This window comes from Cyprinodon tularosa, unplaced genomic scaffold (genome assembly GCF_016077235.1).
Source record: "Cyprinodon tularosa strain WSP-4 unplaced genomic scaffold, ASM1607723v1 ctg1359, whole genome shotgun sequence".
NCBI lineage: Eukaryota > Metazoa > Chordata > Actinopteri > Cyprinodontiformes > Cyprinodontidae > Cyprinodon > Cyprinodon tularosa.
In genome coordinates this window covers 68,121-94,155 of record NW_024038177.1, presented here as the reverse complement: position 1 = coordinate 94,155, position 26,035 = coordinate 68,121, and the positions used below count along the sequence as shown (strand labels likewise).

General features: G+C 41.3%; 1 protein-coding gene across 1 annotated transcript in view; it reads right to left on the bottom strand.

Annotated features, from left to right (window-relative positions):
- Positions 1-3,848: 3,848 nt before the first annotated feature.
- LOC119778602 (NACHT, LRR and PYD domains-containing protein 12-like) overlaps positions 3,849-26,035 on the bottom strand; it is an 81,963-nt gene continuing 59,776 nt past the window's right edge. The window contains 4 exon segments of the mRNA XM_038277923.1: positions 3,849-5,496; positions 6,432-6,602; positions 10,734-10,910; positions 14,768-14,944. Coding sequence (XP_038133851.1) covers positions 5,475-5,496; positions 6,432-6,602; positions 10,734-10,910; positions 14,768-14,944 — 547 coding nt within the window. The 3' untranslated portion in view covers positions 3,849-5,474.

The following is a 26,035-nucleotide window of genomic DNA, read 5'->3' as shown; positions in this document are numbered from 1 at the left end:
TCGTGTCTTTAAAAACACACAGGATATGGGCACATCTTGGAGCTGGACTGATAAAGGAGAGCTATGTGTAATCCTGCTCTAAAGAGGCAAGATGCATAAAGGTCAGGGCATGGATGGCGTGTCAGTTTCTGATATGGACAGTTAAGCATCCACCTGTTGCAACACATGGACTCATGAGGTGTAAGAAGGAGGAGATTACCTTGTTCGGGGTTCAAACTTTGCCGGACGCTCGCTGATGTTTTTTGAGCCCACAGCTTTGCCAACTCCAAGCAATTTCTCTGTCTTGTAAGGACCTGACCTGGAATAAACTCTGTTACCTTTTTGCTCCTGTTTTATAATCCTTTTTGTTTGGTTTTACCCAGTTTGAGTTAAGAGTAGTAAATAACTTGCAGCCAGGAAAAGAACCGGTAGGGAAGTTCTGAGGCTTCAGGGGGACCTGACTTCTTTATTTAACACTAAACAATGGAAAAGTTATCTTAAAATCTCCAATACATCTTTAGGAACTTCTGGAAGCTGAAAGACGATAAAATCTGACCTGTCCAGGGGCGGCTCTAGACAGGGGGCCAGGGCCACTGTACTGAAGCCATAATGCTGAATTTATATTCTCTGATGCTTTTGGCTTATACAGAAACCTACTAACCAACCTTTTAAACTGTTTGCTCCCTTGGATTAGTTTCAGTTCTAGACATTGCACTTTTAGCCTCAGTTATATTGAGATTGGATTAGTTTTAATCTGTTGGATCAGGGGTCTGCAAACAGCAGCTCCAAATCTGCAAAAAGGCCTTGTGGCTCATTAGATATATCACACAATGAAGTGTTCAGTTTTTCCTTATTTTGTTCTGTTCCTCCATGAATAAACTCTGGTCCTATTCTGGACTCCTGGTTAATATGGTCTAGAGCAACAACTTGACCTGAGGCCCCATCTCAGAGAGTTTTGTCCCCTTTCAAGATTTAAACCAAACAACTACTAGAACAGATTGATTCTGTTTCCTGCAGAGAAGTGATATTCCTAGGGTCACACTGGATGGCTCTGTAGTCAGACAGACTGCCATGTGCATGAACAATCCCAGCAGGTTCTGAAGGCAGGTGGAGCAGCTGGGACCACAGGATGTTCCACTGTCTCCATGACGAGAGCTTCGATAAAAAGGGAAGCAGTCATCAGACATACTAATTAGTGCTGTTGCTGTAGAATGAGCCTTTATTATTTTCAATTTTTACAAATGACTTACCATACATACTCGAAAGAACTAAAATAATTATGTATGCAGATGATTCCACTATATATACATCAGCAAGAACAAATAATGAATTAGAAATTATTATGAATAACGAACTAGTGGGAGTGGATAAATAGGTGAAAGCAAATAAGCTGGTATTGAATACAGCAAAAACTAACAGCATGATTGTGAGGTCAAATCACAACGTAAACAGTAATCATATATTGAAGATTAATATCAATAACGTCTTGATACGGACTGTACATGAGGCCAAGCTTCTGGGAGTGATAACAAGTTATTATGGAGAAAACATATTAATAACATGATTGCAAAGATGGGTAGAGGAATCACAGTCATAAGAAGACATGCAACCTTTATGTCCCCAAATATTCTTAAAATGATAATCCAATCATTGATATTTTCTCAACTGGATTACTGCCCAGTCGTTTGGTCAAATGCCCCTGGAGATATGCTACATAAACTACAACATGTACAAAATATAGCTGCCCGAATAATATTGAAGTGTGATTTAAGGACAAATATAACAATGCATAAAAAAGTTAAACTGGCTGTTGGTTAAAGACAGACTTTCATACTCATTGACTGTTATGATTAGAAATGTATCTGTATTAAAAACACCTTATATTTTATTTGCAAACCTTACTTCTAGTTCGGAGAATCACGAATACATGACTAGACATGCAACTGAAGGAAAGAATGCCTTAATAAGAACTGTTATGTATAGAGGTATGAAAACATGGAATTTACTGCCAAATTGCATTAAATTGATAACTGATTTAAGGAAATTTAAAAGATAATTGAAAGAACGTTTATTAAATATAGAGGTGGTCTCAAAAAACACGATTAGGACTGTGAGGGAGTACACAGTCTTCTTCACTTGCTGTGCTTTGTAGTTTGTTTTGATTAGTTTGGATTGTTTCTGTGTATGTATATGGGTATGTAGGTATATGTATATATGTATGAGTATGTATGTGTATAGGTGTGTATGTATTTATGTATATGTATAGATTATGGGAGATGTTGTTTTAATGTCCATATAATTTTATTTCATTTGTAATTTTTTATTTCATATTTTTTGTTGGACCCCAGGAAGAATAGCTGTAGCTTCCTACAGCTAATGGGGATCTTAAATAAACTAAACTAAAATCAATCAGCTGCAGATATTTTCCAGGATGGCTCAGATGCTTTAAATTTGAAGTTTACATCGCTGATATAACGGTTGCAAGCATCTATTTATCAATGTTTTTCATGTAAAAGGGTTTTGATGTTTTCATAATGATTTATTTGGTTACTTTTTGTAAAACTTACCTGTGTTAAGGGTAAACATTTATTTTGATATGCAATCCCAAGTATGTGCGTGCGACGTAACTTTCTAACATGGCCAGCTAAGCTGCAGAAGGACATTAGCACGTCACGGAATTGACCACAGAAGATAAGTTCTGTTAAAGTTTTATAAGGACGTTTAGACACAACTTCAGGCAAAGGATTAAAGACATCTAAAGGACATTACTTTCTCTTGTTTCATGCGGCAGCCAACGAGGTACGTTTTGTTTCTAATTTTTTTTATTCCTATAGCGGTCTGATTTATGTCAGCATTTTAGCTGATGCCATTCTAATGCTGTGCATTATGTATTTCAGTGTTCACGGTTTTGGGAGGTTTGTGAAGAATATAACCCATAAAAGAAAACCTGCATCTTGAGTTTATTGAGAGGGGTAACAGCTGACATATGGACTAGTTTGTAATGTCCCAGTGGGCACATCCGTCCATCCATCCATTATCTGACACGCTTGTCCCGAGTGGGGTCACGAGGGGTGCTGGTGCCTCTTTCCAGCAGTCAATGGGCGAGAGGCGTGGTACACTCTGGACAGGTCGCCAGTTCAGTGGGCACAGTTTGCATTTTTTTTACTGTCCCAGTCTTCCTTTGTTAGTAGATCAAACTCTGCCAAGCTCTTTGCTAAACTAGCATCAGAAATACCAGCAGATGACTCTGAATGGAGCAGACTAGTACAGCAGTAGACACACTGGTCTATCAGGCTGTTTGGTGTAATAAGTGCCGTAAAACCTGACGTTATCCAATGAAAAGTGTTGTTATCAATTGAATGCCATTGTGAACTGTGTATCCCGCATCATTCTCAAATTAAGGAACGTTGCCCTCATTCACGTTCCTTACTTCAAAACTGACCCATTCACTAAAAACAGGCAAGCATCCAATGAACACTATTCATGCACAACACTGATTATGTCCTGAAGGTGTTGTTGAGAATGAAAAAAGTTGTAATATATGTTTCTTTAGCTTCGCAAACAACTGGTATTTACAGTGTATTTTTAGCAAGAGAAGAGGAAATAACGATTCCCTCTAGTTATGTCACCTGGCAAACTTAAAGGCACTAAGATGGTTTAAACCCCCTAATAAAAAAATTATGTTGGTTTTTATATTCCTTTGATTTTTTTGAACTTCTTCTACTAAGCAAAAATTGTTTGAAAATACAACATGATATACTTAACGAGCTAAAAATACAGAGTTGTTCTCCTTTTAAAAATGGTTTTCCAACTATACCAAAGATTTTTTTTTTTTGTTCCAGTAAAGACAAGTTCATTGATTCAGAAAGTGATTTCCATTCAGCTCTTTAATCTATGTTTTCTTAATTAGACATGCATTTTTCGGGCTGTTGAGGAACAAAACATTTTGTAGCAAAGTGCTGAACATTATTACAGGTTACAATAAAACAAGCTTAAATAGTTCAAGCAGTATTTTTATGAGATTTTCTTATTTGAGGTTTTCCATTTAATAGGATCCATACATCCTGGACAGGTCGTCCATGGCAACACAGAGACACACAACCGTTCACACACAAACTCACACTTAACATAGAATAATGAGCAATTTATGAGCTTCACACCAGAATGGAAACTAGACAATTGTCCAGATGATCACTGATCCAGATCAGCTGCTACCCTCCAGGACAATAGGATAGTAACTAGTGGTGTAAAATATTTGATGAAATATTCTATTTTTGCTGTCTTTAAACTGGATTAAAATAATTAACAATTGAAAACAACATGAGATATCAGAATATTTTGAATTAGACACCATAATTGGTTATTGTGTCATTAAAACATTGGAAGTGAGAAAACAAACATTTCCAATCTCAGCTCTAACTTTTTTGCTTCCAAACAGTTTCCTAAACAGAATCCCTGTCCCAGGACCAATGGGTAACACCCCTACAAATCCTCAGAACAACCAGGACCCCCAACAGCTCACTCGCTTAGGGTTGGTGAGGAAGAGTTAAGGCCAAATGATGGGATTCAGCCTTGGACTCTATTTTCAGTCCAAGCAGCTCCTCTTTAATGACAGCAGCCCTCCTCCACCCTGCTGGAGCCGGACTGGAAGGGCTTCCTGAGCCCATCTGAGGTCCTGGATCGCTCCACACCAGCTTTAGCTAACCTGCTAACAATGAGCCACTGTGGTGGTTCATCAGCAGGATCAAGAAAGATTTTCAGCAGGATCTAAGTTTCAGCAGCTGAACATGGAGACATAATAAATGGTGAGAAATAAAGGAAACACCCAAAGAAAAAATATCTCAGCATCTGAAACTGCTGCAGCTCTCTGAGAATCAGAAAAACAGAGTAGCTTTTCAGATCTGATCCAGGAAGTTAAGTGAGAATACTAAATCACAGAGAAAGATCTTTCTGAGGTTTACAACAGTATCTGCCAAATTTAAAAGTAAAGTTTGTAAAAACCTTACCCATTCTTATCCTTTTTGAAAGAGGGTGGAGGTAATGAGATGTCAAGTATAAGCGATACTGATATCAACTGAGAAGCATTTCATTTTTATTATTTATATGTTTTATTCTTCTGTTATATTGTTGTAATCTTAATTTGGTGTATGTCTTAACTTTTTTATATACTGTGCTGTACTATCCTTCTGTGTGTTAAAATTTAATAAAAATATTTGGGAAAACAAAGTTTGTTAAAACTGTTAAGGATTCTTTTTTAAATTCATATTTTCACATGTTATAGATAATTTTATCGTCAATTTTAATTTGTAGAGAAAAAAATATCAACATGATATTATGGCGATCATGAAAACAAAGAAAAAGAAGGACTGAAAACAAACAAATCTTAGAGTTAATCTTTAGGATCCAGTCAGAGTCTCTTTAAACTCTTTAAACTCAAACCACTCCAGCTTCAACCTCTGAGGATAATCAGGACACAAATCAGCTTCTCTCCTCCACTAAGATCGGGACCCCCACTTCCTGCAGAGAGAAGATGGATGAACAGAGGAGATCAATGAGTGTTTCCAGCCTCTCTCTCTCCTTCAGCTGTCAGTCAGTGATGCAGCAAATGCAGCATAAAGAGCAATGAACACACTGAGCTCCCAGCTCACACAGCTGAACATATTTTTAGCATCCAGTCTATTTTCTCTGCAGTTGTTTCCCCAGTTCACAGTGAAAACCATCTGCTGAGAGACCTGAAGGCTTCATTGCTGCAAAAAACACTATAGTGATGGATTTACTGCTGCTGCATGTTAGCTGCTGCTCCATTTGGACACAGAAACTTGCTGCTGACAAACATCTCATCTGTCTCTGAAATATCAGCTGACTAATAAACATGGAGACTGTCCCTGAACACATCTGGATGAGCCTAATGACAGAAGGACACATGTCCAGATGTGCTGAGTGGACTTTAGCAGAGCTTCTGCTCTGTGGAAAAAAACACATGGTGACTAAATGGAATGATGGTTTGTGAAATCAGAGCCACTGATTTCCAGGCTGCATTCAGACTGATCTCAGAGCTGTGGCTAAGATGAAACTGATCAGTTGTTTCCTGTTGAAATGAGAGAACAAAGTGTCTGAGATCAGATCTAATGCTCCCACAGTTTGATGGATGAGGACCACTTTTTTTAGACATGTTGGAAGGCTGGCAGCTGTAATACAGCTTTTTTTCCCTGGAGACATGAACACACCAACAACAGTCTTCTTCACATCAACACAAACACAGGAATAAAACCAGCTTCTGTCTCCTCTGATTGGCTGATTGGTGTATCTGTGTCAATCAGGAAGCCTGTCACATTCTCCTCCCACTGAGAAGCTGCAGTCTTACAGGAATCACTGGATCTTTGCTTTGATACTAACTGGGTTTAGAACAATCCTGCTGACAGCAACTGGACTCACTCCAACCATCTACTTACAGATTCTTCAGTTTGTAGTCTGGACCCTTTACAAGATCCTGCAGCTGCTGAACATCTGACTCCTGCAGGTTGTTGTTCCTGAGGTCCAATTCTGTCAGACGGAAGGAGTTTGACTTCAGAGCTGAGACCAGAGAAGCACAGCTGATCTCTGACAAACCACAGCCAATCAATCTGAATGAAAAAAAGAGGATGTGAGCTGATCCAACAGGATGCAGGTAAGAACAGTCCAACAGAACCAGTTAAAGAGCTCTCATCTATATTAATACCAACATGCTGCTGCTCCAGTAATTTATTTCTGTCAGCTCCACCAGAAGCTCCATCAATACAAACTCAGCTCAGTTCTGGAGAACTTTAGAGAAAACATGAACAAACAGAGATGGATGCAGATAAATTCAACTAGATGATCAATTATTCCACAGTAGCGCTGCACAATACTGGAAAAACTGACAATAGGATTTTTTCTAACTCTGCACCACATAAAGTGTAAAATGAAATAAAAGTAAAGCTACCATCCTGTTGATGATGGACCTGCACTGATTGTACCTCTTTTCATCTTCAATGTTTTGGTCTGTATTTCAGTGTTATTCTTTTTATTTTCTATTGCTTTTATTGGAGCTTAGTAGTGGCCCATGCCTAGGTGGATCTCAGCACACAGTTTGTGTCAGCTACCCTTTGTTCAGCCCTAGGCCTTGTGAGCTGGGTTGTGTGTTGTTGTTTCTGCCCTGTTTGCTCCTCCTCTTTGCAGGTTATGGTGATGGGGATCCTAAACAGAGGATAGAAATACCTGCCTCTTTCTCTCCCTCTCTATGCCCACGATGGACGCATAGCTGCTCTGCTGTTGTGCATCATCATCTTCCTCATGATCACCATTGTCATCATTGTCACCATCATCATCATTATCGTCATAGTCATCGTCTTTATCTTGGTCATCATGGTCGTCTTCATCATCATCATCATCATCATCATCATCATCATCATCATCATCATCATCATCATCATCATCATCATCATCATCATCATCATTTTCACCATCATAATTAAAATCATCATCATCGTCATCTTCATTATCGTCTTCATCATCATCATCTTCACCATCATCATCATCACAGTCAAGGTAATCCTCATTATCATCGTAATCATATCATCGTCATCATCATCATCGTCGTTGTCTTCAGCATCATCATCATCATGAATTGACTTCTGTTGATTTTCAGTCAGTTTAACTCTTTCTATGTCCTGACCCTGACATTAACCCTAAAGCTAACTGTTAGCAAAACAGCTCAACAGGACCAGAAAAATGTCTTCACTTTACAAACAACCATTTAGATGATGAAATCAGAAAAATTGTCATCACTCTGATGATCACACAGACACATCCAGTCATTTGCTCTACCACACTGATACTGACACTTCCATCCATTTTAGTCATTGTTAACATGTGCTTGATCCTAAATCAATCTTTCTCTCTGCACCCTGTGGCATGGTGTCCAGTTTTTAGGACCCTGAGCCATAACACCCTGAAAACTAATGACAGGAATTCCAGTTCATTTTCATCCTCCATGTAGGGTTGCCAACCGGCCCTTGAAAAACGTAATCATTCAGTATTTAGAAATAGAAGTACCCGTCCTGTATTTAGTGGAAAAGGTACGCACTTTGTCCTGTGTTACTGTAAGACTAAAAAACAAGGGCACGGTATATAAGAAATCTTACGATAAACTTGTTCCCAGACTTGTTCCCAGACCCCAGTCCCCTGACAACATAGATGTAACGATCCAGAATACCCCCTCCCATTGGTCGAGCCAAGTGTTACTCACAGAGAAGTTTGTTGATGGGGTTGCTAGTTCTCTGCGTACTACTGAATATTTTGTTGGAATTAAAGGAACAGCACTAGACTGGTTTAAATCTTATCTATCTGTTCAAATTCAGTTTGTTGATGTTAATGATAGATCTTCAACACGCTCAAAGGTTACCTGTGGAGTACCACAGGGATCAGTGCTAGGACCAATTCTCTTTACTTTATACATGCTCCCAATTGGTAAAGTTATTAGACAGCATGGGATTAATTTTCACTGTTATGCTGATGATACCCAGCTATATCTGTCTATAAATCCAGATGAAGCTAACCCATTACATAGATTACCGGCATGTCTTGAAGACATAAAAACCTGGATGACTCTTAACTTTCTGCTTCTGAATGCAGACAAAACAGAAGTTATAGTCTTTGGACCAGAGTCTCTGAAAAAGAAGCTGATTAGCCAGTCACTTCATTTGGATGGGATTAAACTGATTTCTGATAATAAAGTAAAAAATCTTGGTGTTATTTTTGATCAGGACCTGTCATTTAAATCCCATATCAAAGAGGTTTCTAGAATTTCCTTCTTTCATCTGAGGAACATTGCAAAAAATAGAAATCTCCTGTCCAGGGGTGATGCTGAGAAACTAGTCCATGCATTTGTTACTTCAAGGCTGGACTATTGTAATTCTTTACTATCAGGAAGTCCACAAACTGTAGTTAAAAGCCTTCAGCTGATCCAAAATGCTGCAGCCAGAGTTCTGGTGAAAATTAAAAAGAAACATCACATCTCTCCTATCCTGGCTTCTCTTCATTGGCTTCCTGTTAAATCAAGAATAGAATTTAAAATCCTCCTTCTCACATATAAAGCCTTAAATGGCCAAGCTCCATCTTATATCAGAGATCTGATTGTTCCTTATGTTCCTAACAGAGCACTTCGCTCTCAATCTGCAGGTTTACTAGTGGTTCCTAGAATTTCTAAAAATAGAATGGGAGGCAGATCTTTTAGTTATCAGGCTCCTCTCCTGTGGAACCAACTACCAGTTTTAGTCCGTGAGGCAGACCCCCTGTCTACTTTTAAGGCTAGGCTTAAAACTTTCCTTTTTGATAAAGCTTATAGTTAGGGTGGCTCAGGTTATCCTGAATTTGATGATCTGCCCTGATTGCTCACCTTAATTGCTCAAGCCTTTCTCCTGCTTAACACTACCTGGTCTCCAATTATCACTAATCTGCAGAGATTATTCAGGAGCCAGTGTCTTCAGGCAAGTTGATTACTGTAGTGATATGGCATGGTTGGGCTTCCGTAGCCGGGAGCAGGCTGACGCATATACGCTGTACGTCTACTTGTTGTTAAGTGCACATTGTTGAATAAAGCTGAGTTTGTCTCAGGAAAATTCTTTATAAAAATATAGCCGTTCATGACAATTACCTTAACAGTGGAGCGATTTTTTCTGCATTTCCTAGTGATTCTGATTTCCTGATTATATTCCCCCTAACCTACTGGCTATGTCTGAACCCATCTGATGTGTTCGCCTTAACCTTCTTTGGACTCCTGCTGGATTCTGCCTGTCTGTGCGTTTTTTCTGAGCTGGTTGCTCGACGCAAAGGACTCTGAACCTGTCCTCCCAGGTGCGTTTCTGTCTGAGCTGGTTGCTCGACGCACAAGACTCTGAACCTGCCCTCATGCTTTGTTGGATTCCTGGAACCCGGATCTGTCCGTTCCTGTGTTGATCGGAACTCCTGACCATACTGTGGACCCCTGGATTCCAGAACTACTGCAGTCTGATCTTATTCCCTCTCCTTGATCGGAGTCCTGCATGCTAATTAGGGTTGCTGCATCAGGGATGATCTAGACAGCTCAAAGCCTCATCTCAGCAGTGCATCGGCTTATCCTGCCTTTGATTGAGAGGATGGACCAGGTAAGTGACTCACTCTGATAATGAAAGGGTTTCTCTTTAACCAAAGTGTCAGAGATTGGGTGGTGCCCCGCCCCCCTTCTACAGTTGCTGTGAACCGCAGAACCATAGTAGAGCACTTCTGTTCTGTTTGTTTATGTTATTTTATGAAAGATTTTGAGCTTTCCTACTGACTGTCTCACCTTTAATTCTGGTTCCATCTGTCCCCATTTTTTGACACTGAAGTCTTAGAGAGGTTCTTTGATTCTTCCTTCGTTCCACACTGCTACTCGTGTCGACGCAACATCATTAAATGTTGCTGGGAGTGGGAATTTTCTGCATTATCAACACTAAATTCACTGGATTCTGGGAAGTTCTGGATAATGCTGCCACCCCACACAGAAATTCAACTTATTGTATCATTTTCCTGCTTATTGAATAAATCATGAGAGAAAATAACCTTTAACTGCATCAAAACAGTGAAGAAGAAATAGGGCTTTAGCCTGAAGATCCTCAATGTGGATAAGTAGAATATCAGCCATATGACTGCAGTATAGAGTCAACACAACTTTGCTATCAAAACTACCTGCACTAAACTAAAAGATGGTAACTGACCTCAATGTCTGTAGTTTGCAGAGGGGAGACTGGAGAAAACCACAGAGCTGCTTCACTCCTCGATCTTTCAGGTCTTTGTTGTTGCTCAGGTCCAGTTCTATCAGATGCGAGGGGTTGGACTTCAGAGCTGAGACCAGAGAAGGACAGCTGATCTCTGACAAACTGCAGAGATCCAATCTGATTAAAGAGTAAAAGACATGTTGAAGCAACTGGAGAGACAGTCTAAAAGTAAAATCATGAAAAAATAAATAAAAGTATAAAAAATATTTAAGCTAAAGTCCCAGAAAAATGATCAACGTAGTAAACCAATCTAATGGGAATCTGACCCTGAGGCCTTCCTGATCTTTACAGCTTTAAGATCCTTGGAAACAAACAACACATGTTGCTAGAAGATTTCATTTGGACCTTCAGTTGTTCTGCTGGGATTCAAATGGACTTTAACAACTAAACCAGTAGCATCTCCTGGCCTTCATCCCCGGTTCCAGCACCAGATCTTTTTTTTGTTACTAGGAAAAATTAAATGAGCCATGCTACAATATTAAATAATAGAAAGGTTTTTAATTTTTTTTCAAGCTCCACTGAATGCAACACAGAAACAGCTCTATGACCAGTGAAAGAGGATTTTGTGTGGAAGAGGCATTCTTTCATGTTTTATTGACTCTTAGGGCTGAAACTGATATATGAACACAAGTTTGAACCCCTGTTCTCACCAAGTTTGTTCTTGTTTAGAAGATAGAAAGGTTTGCACTCTAGCAGAACGGGAGCAGGCAGAACAAATCTGTGTCAACTGGAACATAACGTTACTTGTGACATCACCAGACACACGATTAGTCTGGAACTGCATTTCATATGATTTTATTAAATGTTAATGATAATAAATTATAACTTTTTTATTTAGCAGGGTGATAATGATGAACACATCCAGATACACACAAATGAAATTAAAGTTTTACAAAATAATGCAACAATAAAAAAGTTCCATCAGAGCCATTGCTGGTAATTCACACATCCTAACCAACATCCTAAATCAATTGATACTGTCACAGTCTTGGTTCTGTTATGTTTTCTTTTGTGTATTCTGTTTTACTCTGTTCCATGTTTTCTAGATTCAGTTGTTTAATTCTTGTTTTGTTGTGTTTTGTAGTTATTTTCAGGTTTTTATTTGTTGCCCTCTTGTGTTCCCCTTTTACCCTAGCTCCTTTCTGATTATTAGCCCTCTCTTTGTTTCAGTCTCCCTCACTCTCTCTGTGCAGTTCTTCAGTGCTGGTTCCTCCTCAAACTTCCTCCAACTTCGTCTCTCTGAGTCTTCCTCCTCATGATAGTCTTCCCCCCCGATGTCTCCATGTTTTCTGGTTGGTTTAACTTTTTTCTCATTGGATTTATTTTTGGATTCCTGCCTCAGTTGTTAATTAAATCACAAGTAACACACCTCTGCCTCCCGCCTCTGCATTAGGGTCCACAAACCACAAATCCTGACAGACAGAAAAAGAGGAATTAAAAATATAAATATTCCAAGAAGCTCTTTTTACTCTTTTCATCTGGGTCTTCATGCAAAAAAGAAAAAAAAAACATAAAGATAATGGAATATTTATTTCGATATGATATAGTATTTTTTTGTAGAAAAAAAAAGTTTCAACACCAACTTTCATGAAGTGGAAGAACAAAAAGTTTATTATGTATTGAGTGCTGAGAAAGCCATGGGAAAAAAGTATAATGGGAAAACATCAACCTGCTGAGTGGAGCACAAGAGCTAGACACAAAGATGATGACAGAGCAGAGTTTCTCCAACTTTAAAGCGCACCACAAACCTATTGAAAAGTGTGTGGGAGGTTTAACCACAACAAATTATGATCCCATGGTAATGTACGCTGAAAATGACACAAAACAAATACATAATTATGAAAACATAACAGATTTAAATACCTTCTCTGATTACCCATTCCATAGTTGCTCCTTCTGTCCCCTGCCAGCCACCATAGGAGAATGATTATCTTGCTTCTTTCTTTAATACCAGCTGTCATCTGTGACAACTCTAAAAGGTATCAGCATTGAGAGCAAATAAAACATGGATGAGTGCCGCTTCCATAAACTTCCTCTTTGGTCATAGCCTCGTACCTGTGTTGCGTTCATTGGAGATGGGAAATTACAAAACTCCTTATTTAATATCATATAGTATTTGTAGGGACAAACTGGATTTGACCAACAGCTTAACTTTGTCAAAGTTAAGATGGCTGTGCATAGGCCATTGGTTTTACAGAATTATCCAGATACCCCCGGTGTAAAGATAGGCTGTCTGAAGTGCCTAAAAAAAACCATCACTTTCTTCTTTTTTTAAATTAAAATTTAAAAATTTTAAAGCCATTCATGCTCTCATATCACCCAAACATTTCAGAAGAGATTCAACAGAGTTTTTGTTTCGCCTCAGCAGGAGATCTTAGTATCATGTCCATCAAAGTGACAAGAAACCCCATGTTTCCTAAGGATCCCAGTGGGAGCAGATAAAGAGTAAAAAGAAGGGAGCCTAAAACAGAACCCTGAGGAACTCCATATAAAAGAGGAGCAGTGGAGGACAAAGAATTTCCCAGACTGGCACCAAATGTTCAATGACTTTGAAAGGATGTGAACCACTGCACTGCTCATCCTCAGATCCCCACCCAATTCTCCAAACCATATAACAGGATATTATGGAACACTCTATCAAAGGCTGCTTTCACTGGCCGGTAACATTTCAAAGCAAGCATATGGAGACAAACCCGGTGAAATTTTTACAGGTTGTAGCGTTTGGTGTGAATCACCAATACACAGCATTTGTAAACTATAAGAACAACATTTCCCCCCTAAAAAGAGGGATTAAATAATATAATAACGAAAATTAGAATTACTTTAGTAATCACTGGAAGGACACTATTTTCCTGCAGTGCAACAATTTACAGAAGAGAGAAAATTTGTTCTGGATAATGCTGCAACTCCATATTGAAATTTAACTAATTGTTTCATGTTTCCTGCTTGTTATTGAATAAATCATGAAAGTAAGTTTGAAAAAGAAATAAGCTTTAACTGGATAAAAGCAGTGAAGAAGAAATCAGACCTTAGCCTGAAGATCCTAAGTGTCGATCAGTAGAATATCAGCCATATGTATGTCAACTTTACTATCAGAAATATCAGGAATAAACTAAAAGATGGTCACTGATAGGGGTGTGAATAATAATCGTTTTTTATCAATGCATCGATCCGACAGCCGATGATCCGATGCATCGATACGTCCGCAAGAGTATCATTTCATTTTTTTTTTCTCCGGTCTTTTTTATCCATTTGCTCCTGGACATAATTCTCCCTCCCGTGCTGCCGTGGCGCTAAACCTATTTTGCCCTCCTACATCACTTCGTGGTTATACTCTTACAACAGTGTGTTGCAGTAAGCTTAACACAGACATTTTTGATTTATGCTCAATATTGAAGCATGGTCTGTGCTATGCGCTGTGGGTCTAGATACGGCCAAGGCGGCGAGTAAGTGGGGGCGAGTATAGTCCGACAACGGACATGAGGGCCAAAAAGAGTGGGGATCCAGGTGGAAAAAGGGTCCCAGCGTTTTCGCGCACCTCACTCTTCTAGCCGTTCAAACTTCACGATTGTTTTCTGGAGTTTCGGTCATAAAAACAAAACAAGCTGGCCTCCTGTCTGCAGGAGAGGTGCAGCGGAGCATCTGTGGAGGGGGCGGGGACATTGACACTCTGGAGCCGAGGTATTGCATTGCACTCATTGCACTGATTTTGTGCAGTATTTTTTTGCTGCAAGGCCTTTCAGTCTCTATAACACAGAGGTATTATTATTTTTCAGTGAATGAGGTTTAAATAGGTATAGGTGGAATGCAACCTTTCTACTTTTGTTATTTGCTGTTGTTTCTAAAAAAATGAATTAATCGAATTGAATCATGATGTATTCTTGACTATCGAAAATAATCGAATCGTTGGGTCAGGAAATCAATACTGAATCGAATTGCCATAATGGGTGTGATTTACACCCCTAGTGACTGACCTCAAAGTCTGTAGTTTGCAGAGAGGGGACTGGAGAAAATTGCAGAGCTGCTTCACTCCACGATCTTTCAGGTTGATGTTCTCGCCCAGATCCAGTTCTGTCAGATGGGAGGGGTTGGACTTCAGAGCTGAGACCAGAGAAGCACAGCTGATCTCTGACAAACTGCAGATATCCAATCTAAATAAAGAATATAAGACATGTTGAAGCAACAGGAGAGACAGGTTAAAACTGAAATAATGAAAAAATAAAATTAATAAAAGTAGAAAAATATATATTTTTTCTACTTTTATTTATTAATTAAGTCTCAGATGTTGTGTTTCTATAACTTTCCCCATTCCCACCTGCGGGGGTTTATTTTTTGAAAAATTTAAGTGTTATTGCCCTCCCGTAGGGGGGGTAAAAATCTATTTAAAAAATTATTATTTCAGTTTTAAATTTCTTTTTATGACAAAACAGTCTTACTAACTGCGTGTCAAAAAATAGATAAAAGGTGATTCAAGCACAACTAGCAGTTATTTCTGCAATAATGGAATAAATTCACCACAATTCTGTTCAAAAAGATTTTTTAACAAAAATCTTCATCCAAGTCAAACGTATTTCATTTTAAAACCTCTCAACTAAGACTAGTAAAACTAAACTAAACAAAACCACTATGTAAAAAAAGGAAAGGGAAAAGGGTTGAAAAACATTTTTACAGTCTAAGAGGATTCTTTTTAAAAACCAAAGTTTATCGGAAAAATTTTTAGGATATGATCAAATTAGTTTTTCACAAATTTTTAAAAAAATTTGGTTGTTTTAGCCCCCAAATTTCACAATGCAAATCCATGAGGTAATAAAACATTTTTTGGGCCCAAATAATGTTTTTGAATGATTTGTTTTAATAAAGAACAAAAACCTTTAGCTAAGTATTTTTAAAAATACATTTTTTTTATTTTTTTTAAAAACAGCGCCTTTTTTGGGACCCAAAAGTTATTTTACAAAAAATAAAAAAAAAATCAATAAAAAGAGATGAAAAAAAAAATACAGATACAGAACATAAAAAAAAAAAACAATCAGGATGGGGAAAAGAGCAGTATTACAGATAAGCAGCTGGAACAGATGGGTTTTTTTGAGTCTGGTTTAAATAAGGGGAGAGAGTAAATACTGCGGAGGTGGGGGAAGTGAGTTCCAGAGTGGGGAGCAGAGCGGTGAGGCTCTGCCCCCCATGGGACAAGTCGGCTGGGGGTACGTGAGGTGGATGGAGGGGAGGATCAAAGGGAGCGTGAGGAGGGGGGGCAATGTAAAGGGGGGTCTGACAATATGGAGGAGCAAGGTTATGGAGGTTTTGAAAGTATAGGAAGGATTTAAATTAAATTCTGAATTGAATGGGAGCCAATGGATTTGGGTAAATAACGGGGGAAATATGATGGAAGGGGGGGTTTCCCGGGATGACACGGCAGCTGGTTCTGAAGAAGTTGAAGTTTAGGGAGAGATTTAGAGGGGGGGCCAAAAAGAAGAAAATTTTTGCAATAATCAATCGGGAGGTGATGAGGTGTGGATAAAGGACAGAGGCAGTATGAGTGGGAGGAGAACGGAGACGGTTTAAATGTTGCGAAGGTGGAAGTATGAAACCCTGGTAATTTTATTTATGTGAGACTGAAAGGAGAGGGAGGAGTGGGAAAAGACACCGACTCTTGACCGAGGGGAGGGGGGAAACAAAAGGAGTTTAAAGGGGTATGAGAAATTTTTTGATTTTTGATAGGGTGGTTTAGTGGCAACGGGGAGGTTTCTGTTTTATCACTGTTTAGTTTAAGGGAAAGTTTGAGGGAACCAGTCTTTAATTTCAAGTAGGCATTTAGTAAGGGAAAAGGGGGGGGAGTGAGGAAGTGGGTTTACTGGATAAAAAAAAGCTGGGTGTATCCGTAACTTTAAAAGTGAATGTTAAATTTCCGGAAATACCCCAAAGGGGGGAAGAAGGTATTTGATGAAAGGGGGGGCCAAGAACTGACCCTTGAGGAACACCAGAAGTGACGGGGGAAGGGTGCGAAGTGAAAAGATTTGAGCTGAATAAACGGTGCGGTCGGAGAGATTGAGCGGAACCAGTCAAAAAGGATGTGAGAGATGCCAAGAGAGGATAACTATTGAGGAGAATGGGATGAGAAATTGTATAAAAGGCTGCACTGGATCAAAAGGGATGAGGATGGAGAGGATTGGGAGTCAGCAGCTATAAGGAGATTGTTTGTGATTTTTATTAGGCAGTTTCAGCCTATGAGAGGGCAAAACCAGACTGGAAAGGCTGAAAGACTTTAGGGTAAGAAAGGTGGGGAGTTGAGAGCACATTTTTTTCAATTATTTTAGAGATAAAGGGAAATTAGAAATGGGACAAAATTTTTTAAAAAGTTAGTGGGATCAGAACCCGGGGTTTTTTCAGAACGGGGAGCAGATGCGTTTTAAAAAGTGAAGGAACAATACCGAAGAGAGTGAGGAATGAAAAAGGAAGTAATGAAGGGGGGGGAGGGAGGTAAGACAGGTTTTGACCAGAGCTGTGGGAAGGGGGGGCAAAGAGAACAGGGAGAGGCTTGGATTTTTGAAAAGAGGGGCAAAAATTTTTTAAAAAAGTGGGCAGTAGGGAAGGGGGAAATGGAAACTGGCTAGGGGGGGGGGCGGAGGGGGGGGGTTTTGGGGGACAAGGCGGTCATAGTAATTGCTGGGGAATGGAGCAGATTTTTTCATTAAAGAAGGTTGAAAAGAATTCAGGTCTGAGTAGAAAACTGTACGAAGGCAGGGGGTCAGGGGGGGGGCAAATTTATGCTTTGGAAAAGAGAGACTTGGGAAATTTTCCATCATTGGAAAGATAAAGGGCAAAAATAGTAATTTGATTTTGTAATGGCTATTGAAATTTTTTTATTGAAGTAATAGTTTTATGCATTTCTTTTTGTTGGAGGACCAGTTTTTTTGTGGAGGCGTTTTCCTTGCCCACTTTGGGTTTCATGAGGCGGGGGCTAAAGGGGTAAACCAAGGGGCGAGCGGGAAAAGGATAAGACCGGGGGGGAGGGGCAAGGGAATTGAAATATTGGAAAGCCCAGAGTTGTAGTGGGTGACAAGGTGGTGGGGAGGAAAGGGCAGGGATTGGGATTGGGAAATCTGGCGGACAGGCTTTTATTATGGGAGAGACAGGGGAAAAGTTGAAGGATAAAATAAGTAATCTGAAAATGGAATCACAGCAGATCGTTTTGATGGGTTAAACCCGAGCAGCAAAAAACAAGTCCAGCGAAAGTCCTTTTTTATGGGGTGGGAAAAACAAAAACTGATGAAATCCAGAATGTCCAGGAGGAGGAAAAGCTCTGGTGAGTGAAAGGGTTTACATTTTCCATATGGATATTGAAATCACCGAGGAGAATGACATTAGGGAGAGAGTAGTAGGTGGGAATATATGGATAAAATTATTTAAAAAGTCATATGTGGTTTGGGGGACAGTGATATGGAAAAAATATTGGAGGGACCGGCAGTTCAAATGCAAAGCTTCCATGAGCGGAAAAAAAGGGGAAAAGAAAGAGGCGCAAAATTTCCTTCTCGCGATGAAGTAACGCGAGACCTCCCCCCCGGCCCGGGGGAAAACCCGGGAAAGATGGGAAACAAACCCGGGGGAGAGGGGGGGTTTAGCTGGGAGAAGTCTTTTGGTTGTTGCCCCCAAATTTCCCTGAGGGAGAGGAAGTCCAGCTTTCGGTCATTGATGGATTCCCGGTGAGTGACCCTTGTTTGTGAGAGAGCGGGTATTCAGGAGTCCAAAGTTTACGGGAGAGTTGATTGACCGGGGGCGGGGGGTTGCTGCCTTAGCCCGGGTAGAACGAACCCGAAGTCAGGGTTTGACCGGGATATCGGCAGAGCGGCGTGAAGGGACCAGAAAAATGGTATTGGATTGGATTTTATCGATGTGGGGAAAATTTCCGCGGGATCCCGGTGGATTATCTCCCGGGGGGGAAGGGCTGATCTCCGGGTGTAGCTGGGAAAAATGGCGGTGGAGGCGCAGGGCAGAATCCCCCGGGCGGAAAAAAACCAGCCGAATACGGGAAAAAAGGAAAACCCTGCAGTCAGGGAAATTTTTTGTCTGAGTCTCACAGAGGGGTCCCCCGGGGATGGTCCTCATCCAATTTGGCTCTGTAAGTTCGAAACTCAAGAGAAAAAGTTTGCAAAAGTTTGTTTTCGCATTTAAAGGGTTTTTAGAGTTCTGACTCATCCTTGTGGTTCTGGGGATCTGGGTTCCCCCGGGGCCCGCATCTCCATGTGGGCCACAGTAAACCCCAGCTTTGGGGCGCGGAGCAGAAGGGACCAGGGGGAGGTGCTGGAGCAGAAGAGGGGAAAAGAGAGGCAGAATCCTGTGTGCTCTGTGGTTTGTCGTCCTCACAGGGGTTTTCACACCCCCGCTGTTTCCATGTGACTGCTTGTGACTGCTTTGGCTGAAAAAGGGGGGGCTGTCAAATCCCCAATGTTATTTACCAAAGCTGCATTTTCTTCTCTGGTCATCCTATCAGGATGAAATATGGACACTGGTTCCCACTGTCCAAAACGTATGATCATGGCATATGGCACAACACTGAAAAATTATCAATTTAACGTAGTAAACCAAGCAGAACTAGAACATGTTCTAATGATGAGTGAAGGTCCAGATCAAGGTGTTTTTATTAGCTTCCTTCTGGAGAAAACATGCAGGCTAAGCTCTGTTTATAATGTGGTGAAGCCGGTCATTTTGTTTCCACTTGCCCCCTTCTGCTAAAAGCCAGGGTCTACCGGTAGAGGTGAGGATACTGGCCAGACCAGAAAATTTCTCTCACTTCTCCTCATCTACATTTGCCCGCATCTCTTCTGATTCTGAATTCTCTCCCACTGTCAGCACTCATCGACTCTGGCTGTGAACAAAATTTAATAGATTCTTCCTTTGTGCAACAGATGGGTATCAAGACCATACCTCTACAGGCCCCCCTTCGAGTTTTTGCTTTAGACGGCAGAAATCTGCCCCAAACAACCCATCAGGTTGAACCCATTCAACTGACTGTATCTGGTAATCATATTGAGCACATCTCCTTCTACGTTTTTCCCACTGCCAATTCTGCCTTAATTTTACGGTTTGATGGCTTTATTTACATAACCCTGTAATCAACTAGAACAACAGAAATATAGATTCATGGTCTGTTAACTGTCACTCTCGTTGTCTCCGATACACAGTTCCGCCAGGTTTTTAACCGGCTGAGGGATGTGAGGCAGACCCACCTGATCTCTCTCTGTTCCTGCCGATTACCATGACCTTTTTCAGGTATTTAGCAAGTCTAAAGCCTGTTCTCTGCCTCCACACAGACCTTATGATTGTGCCATTGACCTGCTCCCTGGAGCACCTCTACCCAGCAGCAGCCTGTTCAATATCTCCAAGCCTGAAATCGAGACAATGGAAAAATACATCAGGAGTCCCTGGCAGCTGGTATCATCCGACCTTCATCCTCACCTCGTGAAGCTGTTTTTTTTTTTCATGGGTAAGAAGGATGGTTCCCTGAGACCCTGTATAGATTACAGAGGTCTGAACCAAATTGCAGTAAAGAAGAATTCCGTTTGCCCCCTTTATCCTCCGCTTTTGAGCCTGTCCAAGGAGCTACAGTGTTCACCAAATTGGATCTCAGAAATGCTTATCATCTTCTTCGTATAAGGGAGGGAGAAGAATGGAAGACCACCTTTAAAACCCAAATTGGACACTTTGAATACCTGGTTATGCCTTTTGGTTTGACTAACGCACCTGCTTGCTTTCAGGCACTAGTCAATGATGTCCTGAGAGCCTTTCTGAACATTTTCGTTTTTGTTTATATTGATGACATTCTAATTTTTTCTAAAGACCTGTCAGAGCACAGGATCCACATCTGGCAAGTACTTCAGTGCCTTCTGGAGAACAAGCTCTATGTTAAGGCTGAGAAATGTGCGTCAGTCTCCTTCCTGGGCTTCATCTTTGAGGGCAGACAGGTAACACCCACTGAGGAAGAGATAAGAGCAGTTCTATGTTGGCCCACTCCCGAAACTAGGAAACAACTACAGAGGTTTTTGGGTTTGCAAACTTCTATCGTCGTTTTATGCGTAAGTACAGCCATACAGCTCCACCTCTAACATCACTCACTTCTACCAAGACCCCTTTGTCTGGTCCTCTCAGGCTGAGGCTGCATTCAATTGGTTAAAGGAACTTTTTGCAAATGCTCCCATTGTTATTTAACCTTGCCTCACTAAACAGTTCATTTTGGAAGTTGATGCTTCCGATTCAGGAGTTGGAGCCATCCTCTCCCAGATTTCTGATGCTGATGTGCTTTCTTCTCTTGCAGACTATTCCCGACAGAGAGGAATTGTGATGTTGTGGACCGAGAGCTATAGCAATTATGCTTGCGCTCGAGGAATGGAGACACTGGCTAGAGGGAGCAGCTCACCCTGTTGGACAGATCACAAAAACCTCTTCTACATTCAATCCGCTAAGAGACTAAACCCTCGTCAATCCCTTTGGTCTCTGTCTTTCTCCCGGTTTAACCTCTCAATTTCCTACTGTCCTGGATCTCGAAACATTAAACCCGATGCTTTCTCCAGACAGTTCGTTCTGATGATTCTGAGAAGTCTCCTGCACCTATTCTCCCTCCTAGCTGCTCTTTTGCCGCTGTTATGGGAGATTGAAGATCTTGTTAAACAGGCTCAGCAGTCTGAGCCTGACCACGGGACTGGTCCACCCAACAGAATTTTTGTCCCTTCTACAAATCGTGCACAGGTTATAAGCTGGCTTCATACCTTCAAGTTTTCTGCTCATTCAGGTATGAGCCGGACTGTGGCTCTCATTAATTGATGTTTTTGGTTGCCCTCCTTAAAGAAGGATGTTAAGGAGTTCGTGTTAGCCTGCCCGACCTAAGCTCGGAACAAGTCCTCTCATCAGCCTCCTGCCAGATTACTACATCCTTTGCCCATTCAAAAGAGACCCTGGTCTCACATTGCCATAGACTTCATCACTGGAATACCCACCTCCAAAGGTATGACCACCATTCTCACCATTATCAACCATTTCTCTAAGGCCTGACACCTTGTTTTGCTGAGAAAACTACCCACAGCTCCTCAAACAGCCCAACTCCTGGTCAAGCATGTTTTCCGCCCTCATGGGATTCCCCAAGATATCCTCACTCACTTACTTCTGGCTATCATCCCCAGTCAAATGGTCAACTCGAGCGCATGATCCAGGAGTTGGAAGCCAGCCTCAGGTGCCTGTCAGCTACAAACCCCACCAATTGGAGCCAGTTTCTCCCCTGGGTTGAGTATGCCCACAACACTCAGATCTCATCAACTACCGGACTCTCCCCTTTTGAAGTTTCTATTGGTTATCAGCCTCCCCTTTTTCCGGCTGAGGAGGCTGACATTGCAGTTCCCTTTGTTCAGCAACACATCTGCTGCTGCAGGGCATTCCGGAGCAGGACTGCAGCAGCTCTCGGATGGTCTGCATAGCAGAACCGTAGGTGGGCTGACCATAGGAGGAGGGTTGCCCCTACGGTCATTCTGGACCAAAGGGTTTGGCTCTCTACATGGGACATTCCCCTATTCGGTAATGTCCAGGAAGATGTCTCTGTACTTAATCGACCCTTATGTGGTGGAAAGGACCATCGGCCCTTCTGCTGTCCACCTTCGCCTCCCCTCCACTCTCAGGATCCACCCTTTCTTTCATGTCTCCCAACTTAAGCATGTCCTTTCCAGCCCCTTGTGTGCACCAGCTGAGCCCCCTCCCCCCTTGGATGTTGACGGTCACCCTGTGTACACCATTCACAGGATCGTTGAAGCCCATCGCCGTGAACAAAGGTGGCAGTATTTAGTCGACTGGGAGGATTTTTGGTCCCAGGATCTTTCATTTTGGATCCATCTTTAATAAGAGACTTTCGTTCATCTCAGCCCTCTGGCTCTGCTGGACCGCCGTGTGGCTAGTCGCCGCTGGGGGGGGGGGGGGGTGGGGAGTGGGGGGGGGGGGGGGGGGGGTGGGGTGGGGTTACTGTTAGAAATCCCTGTTTGTATGGGTTGTTTGTGTGTTTTTTTCCTCACCAGCAAGCTGGTGCCCTAATTCCTCGTTAGCCCCTCCTGCACATCTGAAGGCTCGTTGGATCTGTACTGAAGAGTTATTTGAGCTGTGTACTGTCACTACCTCCACGACCAGAGTGTTTGCCAGTTTGTAGGGTACTCTAGCCAGCTGAGATTAGCCGAGTCTAACCTAAGCCTTTGTTTCTCTGAGTCTTTATTGTTTTTGCTCTTTGCCTTTCGGCAGGAAGCTTTCTGTGTAACAGGATGCCTGGCCTTCTCCCTCAGAAAGATTAAGACGAGTTAAATCTTTGAGCAGGGGCTAAACAATCACATTTGCCGTAACAAGTCCTCCTTTTTCAGAAATCAAAGTGCAGTCCGCTCCATTGCTCATCCGTGTCAAACGAATGTCTACCTGTCCCCTCTCCAACAAGTTCCCTGCTGTTCCCATTTCTTTGGATAAAACCCACATCATGAGTGAATTAAGGATAAAAAGTAACCCTCATCTGTTGAGTCCCGCTCAACAGTAATTCAAGTCTCTGTCCATTTTCATACAGTCCCTGAACTGATCACTGTGATCTACTCTCCAGACTTTCCAGTTCCGGTTCACCAGTTCACTGAGTTGTAGATCCAACTACTGTACTCATTTCCTCAATAAACCTGTTTAACTTTCCCCTGGTTCTCTGAGTGGTTCTCTGCATGTGGGTCAGATATCTTTAAACAATCATGACAATTTATTAGATTTTTCATGGGCAAGAAACTATCTGGATGGAGTAAAGAGTGGGTAACAGTAGAGAAGCTGCAGAGATGTGTGTTAAACTACAACTCTGCTTCCTGGTCTGCACCCTGGATGGTCAGGGTTTTGGAGCACTAACAAATGTAGCCAAATTCCTAGAAAGAAGGTGGACCATCCAAGAGGATGGATGCTGTCTCTCCGAATCAGACCAGGCTTTCCCCAAAAGGATTGCCAAATATTAATGAAGCCCACGTTGTTTTCGGTACACCACCTAGACAACCAGCAGTTGAATGATGACATGCGGGTTAACATGTCATCTCACGTCAGATCAGGGAGGGGACCAGAGAAAACTACGGAGTCCGACACTGTTTTAGCAAACTTACATATAAAAGCAACAATAGTTTCAGTGACCTCCGATCGGCATAATCTGGTGTAATTACCGCCAGGGTGAATAACAATCTTACTGTATTTAACTTTATCCTTAGCCAGCAGTTTCAGGTAGGATTTGATATCGCCGGTTCTGGACCCTGGCAAACATGTGACTATGGTCCCTGGTGTCTCTAATGCCACGTTTCTGTGGTGTGTCACTGAGTGGGGAAAACAGGTTAGAAATGGGAACGTGTAGGTGGTGACCAGTGGGCAGAGATCCACGACTACGCTTTTTGCGTACAGTACCCAATTGCCTGGCGGCTCAGGCACATTTGGAGGACAGCTATGTGGGGGGCCTACTTTAACTCCTGGAAATTCGACAGCCTGAAGCCTGGATTCTAATTCTTACACCCTTGCCTCAAAAGCTACAAAAATACTACACTTATTACATATACCATTATCACTAAAGGAGGCAGATGAATAACTAAACATCTGACACAGAGAGCAGGACAGAGGAGAGGAAGAAGGACAAGTTGGAAAAGAGTCAAGGGAGGGAGAGAAAGAAGTTTAGCCAAGTTCAGTTTGTGCCTTCAACTCATTCGCCCATAGGAAGACGTTACTTGGATATAACCTAATGGAATATCTTCAGAACAGCTCCAAATGACACAATACTCAATATTGTGAGTAGAACAACATGTAATAACATAAAACCAAGGGCCAAATGTAATAAAAAACTGTGTTTTCCTTTAATAACAAATCTTCCTCATGCTCAAAGGTTCCCTGTGGAGTAGCACAGGGATCAGTGCTAGGACCAATTCTCTTTAATATATATATGGTTCCAATCAGTAGGGTTATTTGACAGCATGGGATTAACTTCCACTGTTATGCTGATGATACCCAGCTAAATATGTCTATAAATCCAGATGAAGCTAACCCATTACATAGATTACAGGCATGTATTGAAGACATAAAAACCTGGATGACCCTTAACTTTCTGCCTCTGAATGTAGACAAAACAGAAGTTATAGTCTTTGCACAAGAGTCTTTAAACAAGAAGTTAATTAGTCAAGCACTTTATTTGGACGGGATGAAACGTATTTCAGACAATAAAGTAAAACACCTTGGTGTCATTTTTGATCAGGACCTGACATTTAAATCCCATATCAAAGAGGTTTCTGGAATGTCCTTCTTTTATCTGTGGAATAACAAATTAGAAATATCCTGTTCAGGGTGATGCTGAGAAACTAGTCTATGAATTTGTTACTTCAAGGCTGCACTATTGGAATTTCTTACTATCAGGGAGTCCACAAACTGTAGTTTAAAGCCTTCAGCTGATCCAAAATGCTGCAGCCAGAATTCTGATGAAAATTAAAAACAGAGATCATATCTCTCCTATCCTAGCTTCTCTTTAAAAGCCTCCAACACACATATGAAGCCTTAAATGGCCATCTTATATCCGAGAAATGATTGTTCCTTATGTCCCAAACTGAGGATGTAACACTCAATCTGCAGATTTATTAGCAGCTTTTTGACAAAGCTTATACAGTCCTGCTCACCATTACTGGCATCCCATAGACTTGTTCTACTGTTTTTCCAGTGTAGTCCTGTTTCTCTGACTGTGACTGGCTGGATGTGCTGTCTTCATCCTCTGACATGGGAGTTGGCTAAGAGCTAGTCTACCTGGCTGTGTGTTTTTCCTGGACATGGCCGCCTTTTACAGCTGCTTTTTGTATCTCTGCCTCTGTCTCACTGAACCCCAGCCGGCCTCAGCAGATGGCCACTCACACTGAGCATGGTTCTACCAGAGGTTTCATTCTGTTAAAAGGGAGAATTTTCTCTCCACTGTCGCTACAAGCATGCTTAGTGTGAGGGATTGCATCTGAGTCAATGAGTGAATTGAATCAATTGATGTTCCTTAGATAGAAAACTTTGATTCAATTTGACTGTATGATCTGGTGAACTGTAAAGTGCCTTGAGATTACATGTGTTGATAATTGGCGCAATATAAATAAACTGAATTGAATTGGATAAAAGAGGAGCAGTGGAAGACAAAGAAATTCCCCAGAATGACACAAAATGTTCAATGACTTTGAAAGGATCTCAACCACTGCACGGCTCTT